Source organism: Rhopalosiphum maidis, chromosome 2, assembly GCF_003676215.2.
Source record: "Rhopalosiphum maidis isolate BTI-1 chromosome 2, ASM367621v3, whole genome shotgun sequence".
NCBI lineage: Eukaryota > Metazoa > Arthropoda > Insecta > Hemiptera > Aphididae > Rhopalosiphum > Rhopalosiphum maidis.
The window spans coordinates 2038460-2055288 of NC_040878.1; the positions used below are offsets into that span (position 1 = coordinate 2038460).

A 16829-nucleotide genomic window follows, 5' to 3' on the forward strand; every position below is an offset into this window, starting at 1 on the left:
AGGTATTGATTTTTAAGTTAATTAAAATAATAGGTATACCTATCGTATAATATCTTAATATTTATTATATTTATATAATATATGCGATGTTTTCTCAAAAATTAGTTCAAAATACTTTATTACTAAAATAGGAATTTATTATTAATATACTAATTATATAATAATATATATATATTATATTATATTATGTTTATTATTTTTTATTGAGATTGACGAATCGTTTTACTACAGATTCCTATTTCGTATGAATTCAAATTTAATATATATATTTTGCAGTGCCTCACATAATATGAGAAATACTCAAAGTGTACTTCACTGCCGAATGACTTGTCCATTTTTATTATTATTATTATTATTATTAATATTACCATTTACCTATATATTACTAATCTTGATGTATGCTACTGCTTTTTAAATTTTTGAATGTTACAGTTAAATTAATTTCATTCTTGTAAATTATAAAAAAACGATAGAATTTTTATTTTTTAAACGATTTTTTATAATAAAAAATATATAATATGTTTTATTGTCAAATAATTAAATGTGATTGCATAGCTATATGTAATATAGAAGAATATTCTTTGATAGTTGAAAAAGTATATAATATTATAACATTATTTTATACTTCTTCGTAATTTGTATAATATATGTGATCACAAAGAAAACGTCTTGAAATTATAATTATTTAAATACTTATTCTATTATCGATGATAATGACCTATTTACGTTAAGTATATGTTAAAAATACTTAGTATCATTTACAGTCACATGATTATTTAAATTTTTTAATGTTATTTTATAGCTTCTTAAAACTATATTATACGTACTTACCTATTATCTAGGACAAATGAATTATACAAAATGTTTATATTTATTTTTATCATTTATATAATAGGTGTTTAGGACGTTTAGGTACTGCTGGCTAAGCAATTTTTCTGACTGGAGAAGACGATGGATTTTTCTTAGTAACATTTTTAGTTGATGTGCTAATTTAATTATGTACCTTGAACACAAATTGAAACGACTTTCATTTAATTTAGACACAATCGAAAACAAAGTTTTTATTGTAATTTAGTTTTGAATAGGTATGCAGCTAGTATACTGCGAATGTATTGGAATGAATAGTTAGAATAATGTACACTAGACAAAAATTTATTATGCAATAATTAATAGTATATTAGTATAAAGCAAAAATACTTAAATCAACATTTTTAATTTTTTTTTTTTATAAATACATAAACACACGTGTAAGTAAGTATATGATTTATAATTAACTGATTAATAATTTTTCTAACTTTTCAGTATTATTATTTTCCATTATATTAAATTAACGATATCAGGTGATTATTTATTTTTGTAACCAATATTAAATAATAAGCTTGAGATGGTTTAATTTCAACTTAAGATATGCTTTCTAGAAAATATATCAAATCTGAGTCAACTTTATTAATTTATAATAAAAGTCCTACGATATTTAGTAGGTATAGAATAAATTGAAATTAAATTTAAAAAAAGTAAACCTTGTGATTGTCGTGTAAATAAAAAATTAAAACGATTTCAGACATGTCTACTTTGTATATTATTATTGATATAGATCCACATTGCGTAACAATATCATACATCTTTGTTTCCGGGGGCGGCTTTAATTTTAGTTGATTACGTGGTTTTCAATTATGAACTATAGACTGTAGTTGATATTATTACTATACAGTATTTATGTATGTAATATATTATATCAAATTTCATGTATTTCAGCTACCTATGTGAATTTTTCTTGATCGTTTGTTTATACTGTATAGTATAACGAATCGAATTGTATATAGTGTTTATGCGTTTATTATAATATTTATTATTTAAATAGAAAATATTTGAATATACCTTTGGTTATGATTACACAACCAAATGGGCCAGGAATTTGTAGACAATTTTTTTATTTTGTGTAATATTATTATTATTTTTTTTTTTATCTTTTTGGTTTTATTACGATTTGTGCTTTCAATTTTTTAATAATACGTCAACTAATATTAAAGTGTATCTATATATATATATATGTATTCGGCTCACAATCTTTATGATAGATTATCGAATATGAGAAGTTTATTTTAATTTATAATCGATAAATTTTTTTCAATAGCACTTGACACATGGCAATGGTTTGTTTTACACAAAAAACGAGGTCTTATATAACTCTTATTATTGGACCTATTTACCTACTATTACACAGTTAGGTATATGGTTATTAAATTTGTTCCATTTGACCGTGCTCAGCGTACAACTGCAAATATACCATCAAATGTACCGATTTTAACGTCGTTTCTCCACGGTTCAACGTATACTATATTCTATACTCACTTGCACATTTAGTCAAAAGAGCACAGATACATTTTTTTAATGTCGATAACTAACATTAAATTCGATTATTATTCGAAAAAATGTCCATTATAATAATGTTATGTTTCTAAAAACTTTGCGCACATAGTCAAGTACATTATCGTATAGTGTACGTATAGTGTGGTGTGTCGAAGGTTTTGCAAGTTTTGCTAACTCTCATATACAGATACGATATCACATTATACATGATAAGCCTTTGATAGTCGGGATAGAATATCAAAAGATCTACAGAAGATAGATGGATTTATAAGATGCAACTTTGCTGCTACGAACTTGGGATATTGACTTTCAAAATCGAAAATTCGGATTTCTATATTTTATTTCGGAGCTCACCAATGATTATAATGTACAATGTACATATACCAAACTATGTACTCGCGTAAAATAACGATAGTTATGTGTTAGAGGTACCGAAATATCGAATTCAAATCACAAGGGTTTTACGCGGTGACCAGGACCTGATTTAGACATTTTGTGGCCGTAGGCAAAATAAAAAATGTGGCCCCTTATTGTCAACAGTAGCGTATATAGCCATAGCTCCTCTCCACAAATGGGTTGTATAGAACAAAATAATAATTTATTACATTTTAGTATTTACTTATATATTTTCACAAACATAATTATAATGTTATAAATTTTTTTCATCTCTACAGGGTACAGATTTCTTGTACCTATTATTTTCATTTACATTTTACGCTGATAAGGATTAATTATTTTAATTTTTTTGAAATATTATATGTCTCTTATATTTATTTAATACGATGAAAAAAAAAAGGTTCATAAAAATCCGAGGTCCTCTAATAACGGAGACCTAGGCAGTTGCCTATCCTGCCTAATGGTCCTGGCGGTGACCGGAATATTTTTAAAAAAATGTACATGTCATGTGTATATTATCATTGCACGAGTATTTTTCATACGAGTGGATATTGCGAAAAACAAACAACGAACCGCCACTGGATGGAGTGTAAAAACATTTCGTCGACAGGTACACAACGATATTATTGTTGTTGTCGCATGACTGGAGACGACGCGAAGTAGAGACCCGAAAAAAAAAATAACAATAATAATAACGAGTATAATATTATATTATTACCTATCGCGTCGTCTTTCCGGTACACACGTGTGTATAATATTATTATACACATACTCGGCCGACGGACATGACAATATGCGATAATGTCATTATCGCCTTGTCGGTCGTCTGCACATCGCCAGCCGCGAATCGCGAATCTCGTCCGCCGCCGTCCGAATTTCGCGCGCGCGTACGTGTGCTCGACGTGTGCGTGTGTGTTCCGATTCCCCTGCGCAGGTAGCGGGGCACGCGCGCGCGCCGGCGTGTTCGCCTCCGGCAGTGTCCATTTACCGGTCGCCGCCGTCGCGCATGGCGCCCAACCCGTTCACGGCCCGGCTGGCCGCCCGGATCGCCATGTCGTACGGGCCCAGCGTCAGCTACATAATGCTCCTCCGCGTGGCCATACTGTTCTTCCGGCCCGACATCGAGGACATCGATCACCGGCTCGAGGACCGGCGGATCGCCGAGATCGGCGACAAGTACGATTTCGTGGTGATCGGCGGCGGTTCCGCGGGCTCCGTCATGGCCAATCGTCTGTCCGAGAACGCCAACTGGACGGTAATGAAAAAACATATTCACCTAACCCCTCCTCGTTATCGCGATAAAGGTTGTAGCGGTTGAGTGCGTGCACTGATGTTATTGTAAAAACACAAAATGTCTTAAATAAGAAATTGAATAATTGAAAATAACAATAATAATTGATTGCGTGTAAAAATCCGTCATGTTAGGTAACACATGTTCTAAAAAATATAGTTTGAATCGACTCAATATTCCGTAAAAACATTAAGTGAATTTGAATACAAAAAACTGGATGATTTGACGGGAGGGGACAGAGAACAAGGACATTTTATTAAAAAAAAAGCCCAACACAACTAAAAGTAATTGGCGAAGAGCGATTTATTAAACGATTTTACTATTACAGTGTTACAAATTACAATATCGGAGAATAACAAAATAGCGTGATAAATACTAAAACGTCTAAATTGTAAGTTACTATATCATAACCTGTCATTTAGATTGTAATTTATGACAAAACCGGTAAACCGTCAGATAACACCGCTACAATCAGTTTCGCGTAGGATATAACGTACAGGTATGTTTATGTTTACAATTAGATTACATAGAACGAATAAAATATTTTTTTATGTTTTTGGTCAAACGAAACGCGACAATCGAAAAATGGAACCCGAGTCGTTTTGTTCATTATATATCTAGTGTATATTATATAGTGTCAAATGTCAACGCGTATGGTGCAATACCATGAAGACATTTTTATGTAGTTTTTTTTTTTTTTAAGTAGTTATTTTGATATTGAGTATATTGTATAAAAATGTGTATCTCTAACCTGTCAAAAATGTTTATAATGCACGATTATACGAGTTCATAGGTGAGAAGATATTTTTATTTTATTTATACTTTTATTTAGTGGTTAAATTATGTAATTTTTGTATTTGCTAAATTATTAAAAACCGAGAAGTAACTACGCAGTTATAGTGAATTTATTCGATTCATCATACTAAGCAATGATAAGAATAAAATTAGTGGTATAATTGCAAATAAATTAATTGGGTACTAGTATTATGCACTGCCATTATAGGATATTTTTCTAGTACACACATTTTCGAAATTTTAAATTATAATACAGTGATAATATTAATTAAAATAATATGAATCTTACTATTTCCGTTCTGAAAAATGTCATGTTAAAACTTAACTATTTCGTTTTCGATAATGCTGATGAATTCAATTTTAGGTTTTCTTCCTCTATTTTCACCTGTCATTTAGAGTAAACAAAATACTTACTAAACATGTATATTTAATGTTTGTTTAATATAGTTATCAAGTAATTTGCTTTTTAAATTTAAATTTTTACAAGGTAATAAAATAAAAAATCACAGCACGGACACAGGGAAATCGTGTTTTCTCGTGATCGGGGAGGTGCACAAAATTTTAGTTTGGTTGTACAAAATAAAGTACATAGTACTGGAAAATTTTTATATTCAGTTTCATACATGGCAGTGCTGGGGTAACAGAGCTGTATAAATGTATGCGAAAATAAGCTTATAATTCTTGATTTTAAATTGCTAGCCATTAAAGTAGTTTTATGTTTACAGATAAAAATTATAGGTACATATTAATTGATAATATACTGGAAATTTGTTTATTTACTTCTCGTAAAAATTACTTACTTTCAGTAAAAAATATCTTTTTACATAAAATATAATATTTATTATAAGTTTGATATAGTTATAAATTATAATTTTAAATAATAAATATATAAGGAGCTTGGGGGTACTTAATTAAATTTAATAATTTTATTTGTAATTTAATTATTTATTTAAAAATTATATTATAAAGATTTTGTATCTTATTTTTATATTTTTTCAATATGTTGTCACAAATGTATAGAATAGAATATTGTGTTTACGTAAAATAAATTCATTACAAATTACAATGATTAATAATCATTAATCAATCAAATTAAACCTATTTAAATTTAATTTGTAAATTATATCACAGTTTTAATTTAACAGTGAAATCAAACTTTGAAACGTATTTGAATAAGTTTACTAAAAAATGTATTATTATCATAACACAATCATAATAATACTTTTATATTATTATATATAATTTGAATGAATAGTAGATGAAATTATAAATCATACAGATATTGCGAAATAAAAAAAATTCTAAAATCGTAATTATTGTTTTCTATTTACTAACGCGTTAAATTATTATTAAAACAATAATCGTATTCAATTTGTAATTGATAAAAATGCAATTTAAAATACAATTAAACTATAGTTGCAAATATAGGTATGCGATATATGAATCGATCGTAGGTAATGAGAAAAAATATGTATCTAGAAAGTAAACGAATACTATAACAATTAACAAGTAATAACAATCGTTCTCGTTTTTTAGGTTCTATTAATAGAGGCTGGAATCGACGAACCGGCATTGTCAGATATACCGCTGCTATATCCTTCCCTCCAGCGTACGTCTGTTGACTGGCAGTATAAAACAGAACCCAGTCATTCGTCATGCTTGGGCTTCAACGGGAACCAATCTAGCTGGCCCCGGGGCAAAGTTATCGGTGGCAGCAGTGTCCTGAACGCTATGTTCTATGTTAGGGGCAACCGGAAGGACTACGACGCATGGCAAGACGCCGGAAACGAGGGCTGGAGCTACGAGGATGTATTGCCATACTTCATCAAGTCCCAGGACATGAGGATACCGGAGCTCGTGGATTCGGAGTACCACGGTACAGGAGGATACTTGAGCGTGGAGCACTTCCGGTCGCAATCACCGATCGTGGAAAGTTTTTTGGAAGCTGTCAAGGAGGTCGGTTACGACGAAGTCGATATAAACGGCCAGAGTCAGACAGGATTCACGCGATCTCAAGGTACTAATTATATAACTAATAAAATGCGGTAGGCAACAAACGAAACATTTATCGTGTGTTTCTGATATTTATTATTACCCACGTCGGTGTTTAAATTTCGCATTAAGAGTTTTAAAAGTTTATTGAATTGTGTAACGCATATGATTTTTTAGGAACTCTAAGAGACGGACTAAGGTGCAGTACGGCCAAAGCGTTTTTGAGGCCAATCAAAAATCGTCCAAACCTTCATATCAGCTTACACACGCATGCCTTAAAAATCGTAATAGAAAACGGCCGTGCAACGGGTGTACTGATATCGAAACTTGGGACAATACCGACGTTGGTGAGAGTCGAGAAAGAAGTAGTGCTCTCGGCGGGCGCAATAAATTCGCCACACCTGTTGATGTTGTCCGGGATAGGGCCTGCCGACAAGATACGCAAAGCCGGCGTCAAAATCACCAAACACATACCCGGCGTGGGCCAGAACCTGCAAGATCACATCGCGATGGGCGGAGTAACATACCTATTTGATTCACCCGACGAATCCAACCCCCTCGGCCTGGGGATAGTGTTACCGAGGGTGTTGACGCTCAACTCGTTCATCCAATTCTTCCGCGACAAAATGGGACCGCTCTACAGGATACCGCTTGGCGAAGTCATGGGTTTTGTAAACACACGGTGAGCGAGCTTATGTCCACATAGTTTTCTAAGTTTTGTTTCGGTTTTGTTATTTTATCTCTGTTATATGCGGTTTTCTCGTTGCAGCTATAATGATGATTTCGATTGGCCGGACGTTCAGCTTTTCATGGCAACGGCTGGGGACAACGACGACGGTGGTCTATTGAACAAACGGGACGTTGGCATCACCGACGAGTACTACGAGCAAGTTTTCGAACCCATACTATACCAAGACGCTTTTACGATAGCGCCGTTGCTGCTGAGGCCGTACAGCCGAGGCTACATTGAGATCACAAGTTCCAACCCTTACGCTGCGCCGAAAATCGTGCCAAATTACTTCAGCGACCCGCGGGACATCAAAACTATGGTGGAGGGTGCCAAAATCGGATACGCCATCAGCCGGACAGTGGCAATGAGCAAGATCAATACCACTATACACGACATCCCTACGCCAGGGTGCGAGAGTTACGAGTTTTTGTCCGACGAATACTGGGAATGCCAGGCTCGTCATTACACCATGACCATTTACCACCCGGTCGGCACGTGCAAGATGGGTCCAGAGAACGACGAATATGCCGTGGTGGACGAACGGTTAAGGGTGAGAGGCATCAAAGGTTTGAGGGTGGTAGACGCTTCTATAATGCCTACGATTGTTAACGGCAACACCAACGCGCCAACAATAATGATAGCGGAAAAGGCGTCTGACATGATCAAACAAGATTGGGCCGGACACACGAAAATACTTAATACGCGATATGTCAAGAAGACATTCAGGAGATGGTGGTAAACCGTTATCCGAGTACATCTGAGTATAGAGATAATCTGATTGATAGATATATTTACAGAAATGAAATTTAAATGACAAAGTTATTATCGATATTTATATTTTTTGTATACCTAATCACTAACCAATTATCGATTATTACCACTAATAATCGTATTGTACCTACTAATATGGATGGAATTTAGTTTATTCAGATATAATATTAATTGTTGCGAGAATATATTTTTCAAATATGAAAATGTATATCGTACATTATTATACAAAACGTACAACAATAATTGTAAATCGAATGTAATTTGTAATTGTTTACACTTTTAATAAATATCAATATTTATCTCAGAAACTGACGAGTAAGCATAGATGATTTCAAAATAAATTTAAGTAAATTATTATTTTATACTATTATAAATACCGTATTTAATATCTTATAAATATTATTATGAACTGTTAATAGTTTAGCTTAAGTGTGTATACATAATTGTTATTTATTTGTAATAATAGTCGAGATATGATGACGAATAAAATGAAAAATATAAATTATTTATTTTAATACGATATTAATATTATATCAGTATATTCATCGAAAAAAGTCAAATTTATATGGGTGCTATGTAAGTTAATACGTATAGGCACTGAAAGTAATACTGATATTGAGAATGAAGTATGCGAGTGTATCGCATGTTATAATAGTATTATAATAATATGCACAATGTGTATTCTACGCATATTATAATATGTTAATTAATGATAATAAAGCGATACCCGAGAATGTATTTTAGCAACGAAAACACGTCGATTTCAAATTGAATTTTCTGGGAGGATGATTGATTACGGATTATGTATTTTTTTAAAAGCCTATATTTTTCATTTATATACTCATAACTGGTTTTTGGAGAACTCGTTAGTCGTCCGACTGGGATATCCGAAAGTAAAAAAAAAAAAAAAAAATTCTCCTCAGTTTTTACTTTCTTATATGCCCACTCTGCGGATTATTATGATTATAACACTACACTACTGGGCTTGAAACAATAGAGAAAGTTGATTGGCCACGGGACATCTAAGCGCCAAGTCGATATATTATATTTTCAATCGATATTCGTTTATGTTTTTCAAGAACAGAACACACCGAGTTCAGTGTAGAATACGTCTCCGGAGCCACTGGTTACGGATGAAATGACTGCGGCAGATAATTATTATACTTGGACCGTCGTCGTAGCTCGACTCGTTTCACTGCTGTACTACAGCACCGGCACCTAAATCACCACACACGTCCGGCGACCGCGAGCGTGCGCTAAATCCCGAATCCGCGTTCTCTCGTCGATTTGCCGACGTCACACGCGCGCACACAATATATTATACACTTGTGGTGGTCGCTAAAATAATTGCACATCGTCCGGTGCCGCTTGACATAACGAACACTGCCGACCGTCATGCCTACTTCCGGCGGAAGTTGCGAGTGCTCGTGGTCCGACTCGTCGTTCCTGTCCGGGTCGTGCGGCAACACCGGCGGCCTGGCGTTTTTCATGTCGTTGGTGGACCTGGTGATCCGGTCACAGTGCTCGGTGACGGACCCGTGTCGACGGGCCACGGGCCGCCGGCCGTTTCCGTCCGGTCCGGTGTATCCGGAAGAGCTGGATTTCGTGGTGGTCGGCGGCGGCGTGGCCGGTTCCGTGGTGGCGTCCCGGCTGAGCGAGGTGGCCGGCTGGACGGTCGGACTGCTGGAGGCCGGGCCCGAGGAGCCGTCGGCCACGTCGGTGCCGGCGTTCGCGTCGGCCGCGATGGGCACCGACCTCGACTGGCGGTACCTGACCGAGCCGCAGGGCAACGCGTGCCTGGGCGCGGGCGGAATATGCGCGTGGCCGCGGGGCAAGATGTTGGGCGGCACCGGGGCCATGACGGGCATGATGTACTCGAGGGGCCACCGGCGCGTGTACGACGGATGGCGCGACTCGGGGGTAGTGGGCTGGGGCTACGAGGACGTTCTGCCGTACTTCAAGAAGTCCGAGAGGAACAAGGACACCGACATGGTGGAGCCCGAGTATCACGGGTTCGACGGTCCCGTGTCAGTGCAGCGGTTCGCTCACCGTCCCGAGATGGCAGAGTCCATCGTGCAGGCCGGTGCCGAGTTGGGCTACAGAACCGGTGACCTTAACGGACGCAATCAAACAGGTGCGTACATTATTGCTGATGTATACACGATATGATAATGCACGAGTATAATTTAACGGCAACTATATCACATCAGAGTGTGTTATACCATTCATAAATAATTTTCGAGGAATTTAGAGTTTTTTTTTAACTACATGTGCAGCAATGCAACGCACACGCGGTTGGCAGGAGGGGTTACAGGTATTATTATTATAATTTTGAAATAAGCCCAAATAGTGTTTATGGTTATTATAGTTGTTGTGTACGTGCTTGAAATGCGATGCCTTGCTGCAGTTAAAATAGTGTAAAACCTGATTCCCACAAATCTGATCTCGTGATTTGCTATGAAGTTATGATTGATAATAAAGTATGCGCTTGGAATTTATATGCCACATTCAGCTGCTAACTCATTTTCCGTGATACGATTATATTATACATTTGGAAATCGGAAGTAAATAAAAAACTAAAATAATACAGATTATAGGAAATGTATGTATAAATATTAAGAGTAAATATTTTTTGATTAATGTTTAAACCATAGTAGTACAGTAAACATTTTATATATATATTATAATCCGTAGATTAAATAATATAATATTTAAAATAAAAACGACGGATGAAAGTTTTATGAAAAGTAGTTTATCGAATGTTTGCTAAAGGTACGAGTTTGCATCACAAAAAAAAATAACGGTATGTTAGGACGGGAAAATACGTGTAGGTATATAAAGTTTTATGGTTGTGACCACAGAGGATAGTATTAAATAGCGATATATTTAAAACTGGTTTATGATTTTTGTTGCATTGCCATTTCATTAATTTACACACAATAAATTTGAATATTAATTTGAGGAGATAAATTGAAAATTTGGTGATACCAGTGTTTTTTTGACCTATTAAAATTTTTTATTTTGTTAGAGTATTCCAATTTCATAAAATTCTAACACTGGTACACTAAGCAGCCTTGTATATATTATAATAAATTATATGAATGGTTTAAAATATAATTTCGTATTTAATTATCGTTACTTACAATCATTATAAATATCTTATAAAAAAATAAAAAAAAATAAATGTATAATACTTATTTCAAAATAAATGTGCAGCCAATCGGATGTCATCAAAGTAATTGTAGCATGTACAAAGTACGATCAAGACAAATAATATAATTATTAATTTCCAAGCCTTATAATGAATCGATATGTATAATATGTGTCAAATGTCCTAAAGCGCCAATTTCACTTGTACCAAAAAATTATAATAATGCTTGTAATTTGAATCTATTTCTTTTATTACACCACATAAATATGCGAACACGATTATTAGATTTTTTAGCTGTGAATGGTGACGTGAATTTGTACAATAAGTCACCATAAAGAAACGCGTGGGAAGATGATAGGGAGTAAGGTTGTTTAACAATTTTTAGTTTGAAATATAATATTATGTTTATTCGATTTAACACCACATGTAAATATATATTTATATAAAATCGATAACTTAATATTGTCAATCTATCAGTTACAGTAATGGTTAACATTATACTTAATTTATTTTATTATTCAATTAAATGAGTGTGTTATATAGTGAGTGAGAGAGAGGACTTAACCTTAAAACAATTGCCACTTTCTAAAAAACAAGGGTGTTTCTTCCTCCTGACAGTATGTCACCGGTGAAGAGGTAAATGATTTCCTTAATTTTACCCCTTATATCGCCTACCATCATCTAAGTTTCACAAAACCAGAGTAAAAAAAAAAAATATCTCTATTTATTACCTATTTTTGAATTTTATAAAAAAAACTGTCATTATATTTTTTATGAGTTAAGTATTATTTGCTAAACTTAAGATGCAAATCATTTGTGTACAATAGTATAAACTAAACCACGCTACACATACCTAATAATTATTATATTATAATATGGGTTAACATGCAATCGGAATGTAACGATTCACACACAAATCGGAAAATTACTGCAGTTATGTGTTTATTGAGTCGAGAACTCGAGACTATAGTATTAATTCTATGGAAGAGGAACAACCGATCGGCCTGGAAATAAAAACACGTTTTTGATTAAATTGAATTAATTTATATTTTGTAATATTTTCACAGAGATAACGGAATACGAAAAAGTTGTTATAAAACATAATGTCAGTAGTGACGAATTCGCATTAAAATAGATTTCACAAACGTACGTGCAGCCATAGTTTAGTGGAAAATAACGTAAATAGGTATATTTGTTAAATAATACGTCTTTGTATCTATCCCGTTTATTATTTTTCTTTCTTCTGGCAGGAATTAATAAATATTATGTACATTAAATACGTCCACGTGTATCGCGTTATCCGTGTCTACTAACTATGTGGATTATGGGGTACTAAAAATTGTCGACTAGACGTTTAAGTAACACTTACGATACAAAATCGTACAATAATATGATGTATTATTATTATAAACAGTTTATTGGTCGATTTCATAACAGTATTGCCTACTGTGTGAAATATAGTAGGCACAGCTATTATTGATGAAAATATATATGTTTGGCCGGCGGTGGTGCATTGAATAGTAACGCGTTGTGTAGTCGAACATTGGGCATGTATATATTTTTTTTTTTATATACATTTTCAAATAAACCCGACACGGTAATAAACACTTGTAGTTCAGACAGCCGTACCTATACAATACGCTATTGTGTGTAATGCGTATTGTGCTGGGAGAATGTAAAATCGTGATGCCAAATCGTGCTCGTATTATACAATATACAACCCTATTTTGAAAAATCGTCATTACCAGATCGAGCATTTTTTATAAGAAAATTTAAATATTACTGTTAAATCATGTGGTATGACATTAAAGTATAGACAAAATCAAATAATCAAATATTATTGTAAATTTCTGTCGTAGGGTTTTCCATAGCCCAGGTGATGGTGGATGGCGGCCTGCGAATGAGCACTTCACGGGCGTACTTGCGGCCCGCTCACGACAGACCTAACCTGTTCGTGAAGATCAACAGTCGCGTGACTGGGTTGGTGTTGAACAAGCTGAACAATCGCGTGCAGGGCGTCAAGTACGTGGACCAGTACGGCGAGCACATGGTGCGCGCCCGAAAGGAAGTGATCCTGTCGGCGGGCGTCGTCGGTTCCGCGCACCTGCTCCTGGTGTCTGGCATTGGGCCGGCCGAGGAACTGCTCCGGGCTGGTGTCACCGTTTTCCAGGATCTGCCGGTCGGTCGGAACCTGCAGCACCACGTGTCCGTCAGCGTCGCTGCCACGGTAAACGCATCCGAGGAAGCGCACTACCTGACCATGGACGCGGTGTCCGAGTTCCTGGCCACGCGCACCGGCCCACTGGCCAGCACGGGACTCACGCAGACCACAGGATTCTTGACCACCTCGTACTCGGTCGACGGGGTGAGCAGTATTTTCTTAAATATACAGTGGAATCTCGATAACTCAAACCTCTATAAGTCGAATTTTCGATAACTCGAATTTTATTTTCGCCCCTAACCGATTCGAGTTATCGGGCGTCCACTGTATTAGGTTAGGTCATAGGCGTGTCTAGGCTTCATTCGCAGGTCGTGCACAACAGTGGCATATCCAGGAGGATAGGGTTACTGCACTAGAATTATCAATTTTTATAGTACTATAATTATAAATATAAACGTTTTAAGTCCACATGATGAAAATTAAAAAAAAAATTATATGAAATCAGAAACTGAGAAAAAAATAAGGTTATATTTTGCACCACAATTTATAATGTAATAAGTTAGATCAAATTTCGCAGGTCATGCCTGTGCAGGACCAGGCAAGACCCATAAACACGTCTATGGGTTAGGTCGTCGTGTACGAGTAACCCGCAACTCGCCGCGATCGGCTGTCGACGTTCGAACGGCGTGTGTGCGCATTACTATACGTAAGACCAATCCGACGATCGACACTATGACCTAAATACCTAGTTATTTATACGTATAAATTAGACGGGAACGTTGTATCTTTTCGGCGTGATTAATATATGTATGCGTTTACGCGTGTGTTACGATACAGGTGCCCGACGCACAGGTGTACTTCGACGGTCTGGCGCCCAACTGTGACAAGATCCCGATGGATCCGGACGGGCCGGCGTACCGGGATTATGACGGCGCGAGGGCGTACGTGTGGGCAAGACCGACGTACCTGTTGACGAGGAGCAAGGGCTACATAGCGCTGCGGACCGGCAACCCGCTGGACGACCCGATCATCCAGCCCAATTACTTTCAGGACCCGCGGGACGTGCTGGCCATGGTGGAGAGCATACGGATCGTGTTGGCGTTGATGCGCACGCGAGCGATGAGCAAGTGGGACATGCAGCCGGACATTACGCCGTACCAGGAATGCGCGCAGCACGAGTACGACTCGGACGCGTACTGGGCGTGTGTGGTGGTCACCGACACGAGGCCCGAGAACCACCATTCGGGTACCTGCAAGATGGGACCGACCGACGACCCGGAGACGGTGGTCGACCCGGAGCTCCGGGTGCTCGGCGTGGCCAACCTGAGGGTGATGGACGCGTCCGTGTTCCCCACCGGGCCCAACTGCAATCCCATAGCGCCGGTCATAATGGTGGCCGAAAAGGGCTCGGATCTGGTCAAGCAGACGTGGAGTGCATATGTGCACGAGAACAACGTGCCGCCGTACAAACAGCCAACGACCGCACGATGATATGACAAATATTATTTGCGACATATTGTAGTCGTCGCGAACCTGGCCGCAAAGGCCATACGCTGTATACGTTGTATTTTTAATTTGCCATTATTTATTTTTTCTGCGTTTCTCGGATGACGTGTACAGGCGATTACACACACGTGTTTTCAGTGTATTTTTTTTTTGTGTCGAAAAACAAATCATCGATGTAAAAACAGTCCTAATAAGTATTCTAAATAAGTAAGAAGTGTATATACTATTAGAATTTATTAACGACCTTGACTTTTAAGATATAAAAAACATAATATATTTTCAAGACCAAAATAGCCTTTATGCATAAGAAGGTTAATGGTTTTAAGTTATTTAATTAAATAAAACATTTGCTTTTACTGTGTTCTGGATTTTATTTTGGAATTAATATTTATGGACAAAAGTTAAGATGATAAAAAATTATAAGAACCAAGAACATAATTTAATATACCCGTACAGAAATTAATAATCTAACAGAAGTACATATTTTTAGGAAAACCAAACGAGTAATAATCGGGTAATTTTAATATTTAAAATATGTAAGACGCATACTTGACAATCGTCAGATTCTGGAAAAGTAACTTTATAGTTTTGTCAGTTTTCATCATTTAAATATTTGGAAAAAATTATGGCACTACAGCATTATTCATTATAAAAATAAATTAAAGAAAATATAATAATAATGATATTTTATAATTTTTTATTATTGTTTAGATTAGTATTGATATAATACGTAAGCATATTATAAACATATTATTTAGAATTTGTTTAATGTCATTTTAGTTTCGATTTATTGTTAAACGACTATTATAATATTACAATCACATTATTATTACGCAATGTTATATCTACGAACAATTATTAGCTATTATTACTGTAAAAGTATCGTTAGTCATTGTCCCATCTCGTCTGTATACATTATGTATACAATACTGATAGGTACTATATTGTATCTTCGACGTTTAAGTTCATCAATTCATTAATTTATTTTATCGTGACCGGACCCGGATGCAATGTTACACATTAAATAATTGTATATAAATGCTTATATTAAATATACAGCTTTATATTATTATAGTTTCTCGTAGACATTTAGAAGAGGTTTGGTGTATTTCTCAACACACGCGGGGTCCGGAGAAAACTGTATCACGTTGTGCGCGTTCGTATAAACAATAAATAATGATTAAAAACGATTTGGGTCCAGGACGATCATCGAACCGAAACAAATGAGTTCAATGTAATATGTCCTAGATTTTTGATTTTTGTTTAAATACATTTCGTCATTATAATAATAAAACGGTACACAATGATGAAACGTTCATTTTTGGTAACCATTCCAGTTACAGTTTTGATCAACTTTAAATTTGATTTGTGATATCCAACGAAAATATGTACGGCATATTACTTTATTTTCTTTTAAAATTTTTTATTTACAAATAAATATTAAGCTTGTTTAATGTTTGAATAAACACACAAAGGTCATTTCGTATAATTATATAATGATATAAACAACAGGTCGTAGTTTATGCATGCGTGAATTGACGTTATTATAACAACTTACACTTGTAGTATTATGTATATGAAAGTCAAAATGTATAATAAAATATTTACTATATGATACTTCGTTATATTAAAAAAAAAAAAAAACAATAATGAAAGTAAATGTAAC

At 35.3% G+C, this 16829-nt stretch overlaps 2 protein-coding genes across 2 annotated transcripts; both read left to right on the plus strand.

Annotated features, from left to right (window-relative positions):
- The first annotated feature begins 3567 nt into the window (after nt 1–3567).
- On the plus strand, nt 3568–8663 carry LOC113553641 (glucose dehydrogenase [FAD, quinone]-like). The gene is given in 5 exon segments (XM_026957080.1): nt 3568–3627; nt 3629–4021; nt 6389–6869; nt 7022–7526; nt 7614–8663. Coding segments are annotated over 5 exon segments (2139 nt in total). The 3' UTR covers nt 8314–8663.
- Nucleotides 8664–9456: 793 nt separating this feature from the next.
- LOC113552747 (glucose dehydrogenase [FAD, quinone]-like) lies at nt 9457–15795 on the plus strand. The gene is made up of 3 exons (XM_026955642.1): nt 9457–10479; nt 13356–13861; nt 14495–15795. The coding sequence occupies exons 1-3, from the start codon at nt 9741–9743 to the stop codon at nt 15146–15148; spliced, it is 1899 nt and encodes a 632-aa protein (XP_026811443.1). The 5' UTR covers nt 9457–9740; the 3' UTR covers nt 15149–15795.
- Nucleotides 15796–16829: the final 1034 nt, after the last annotated feature.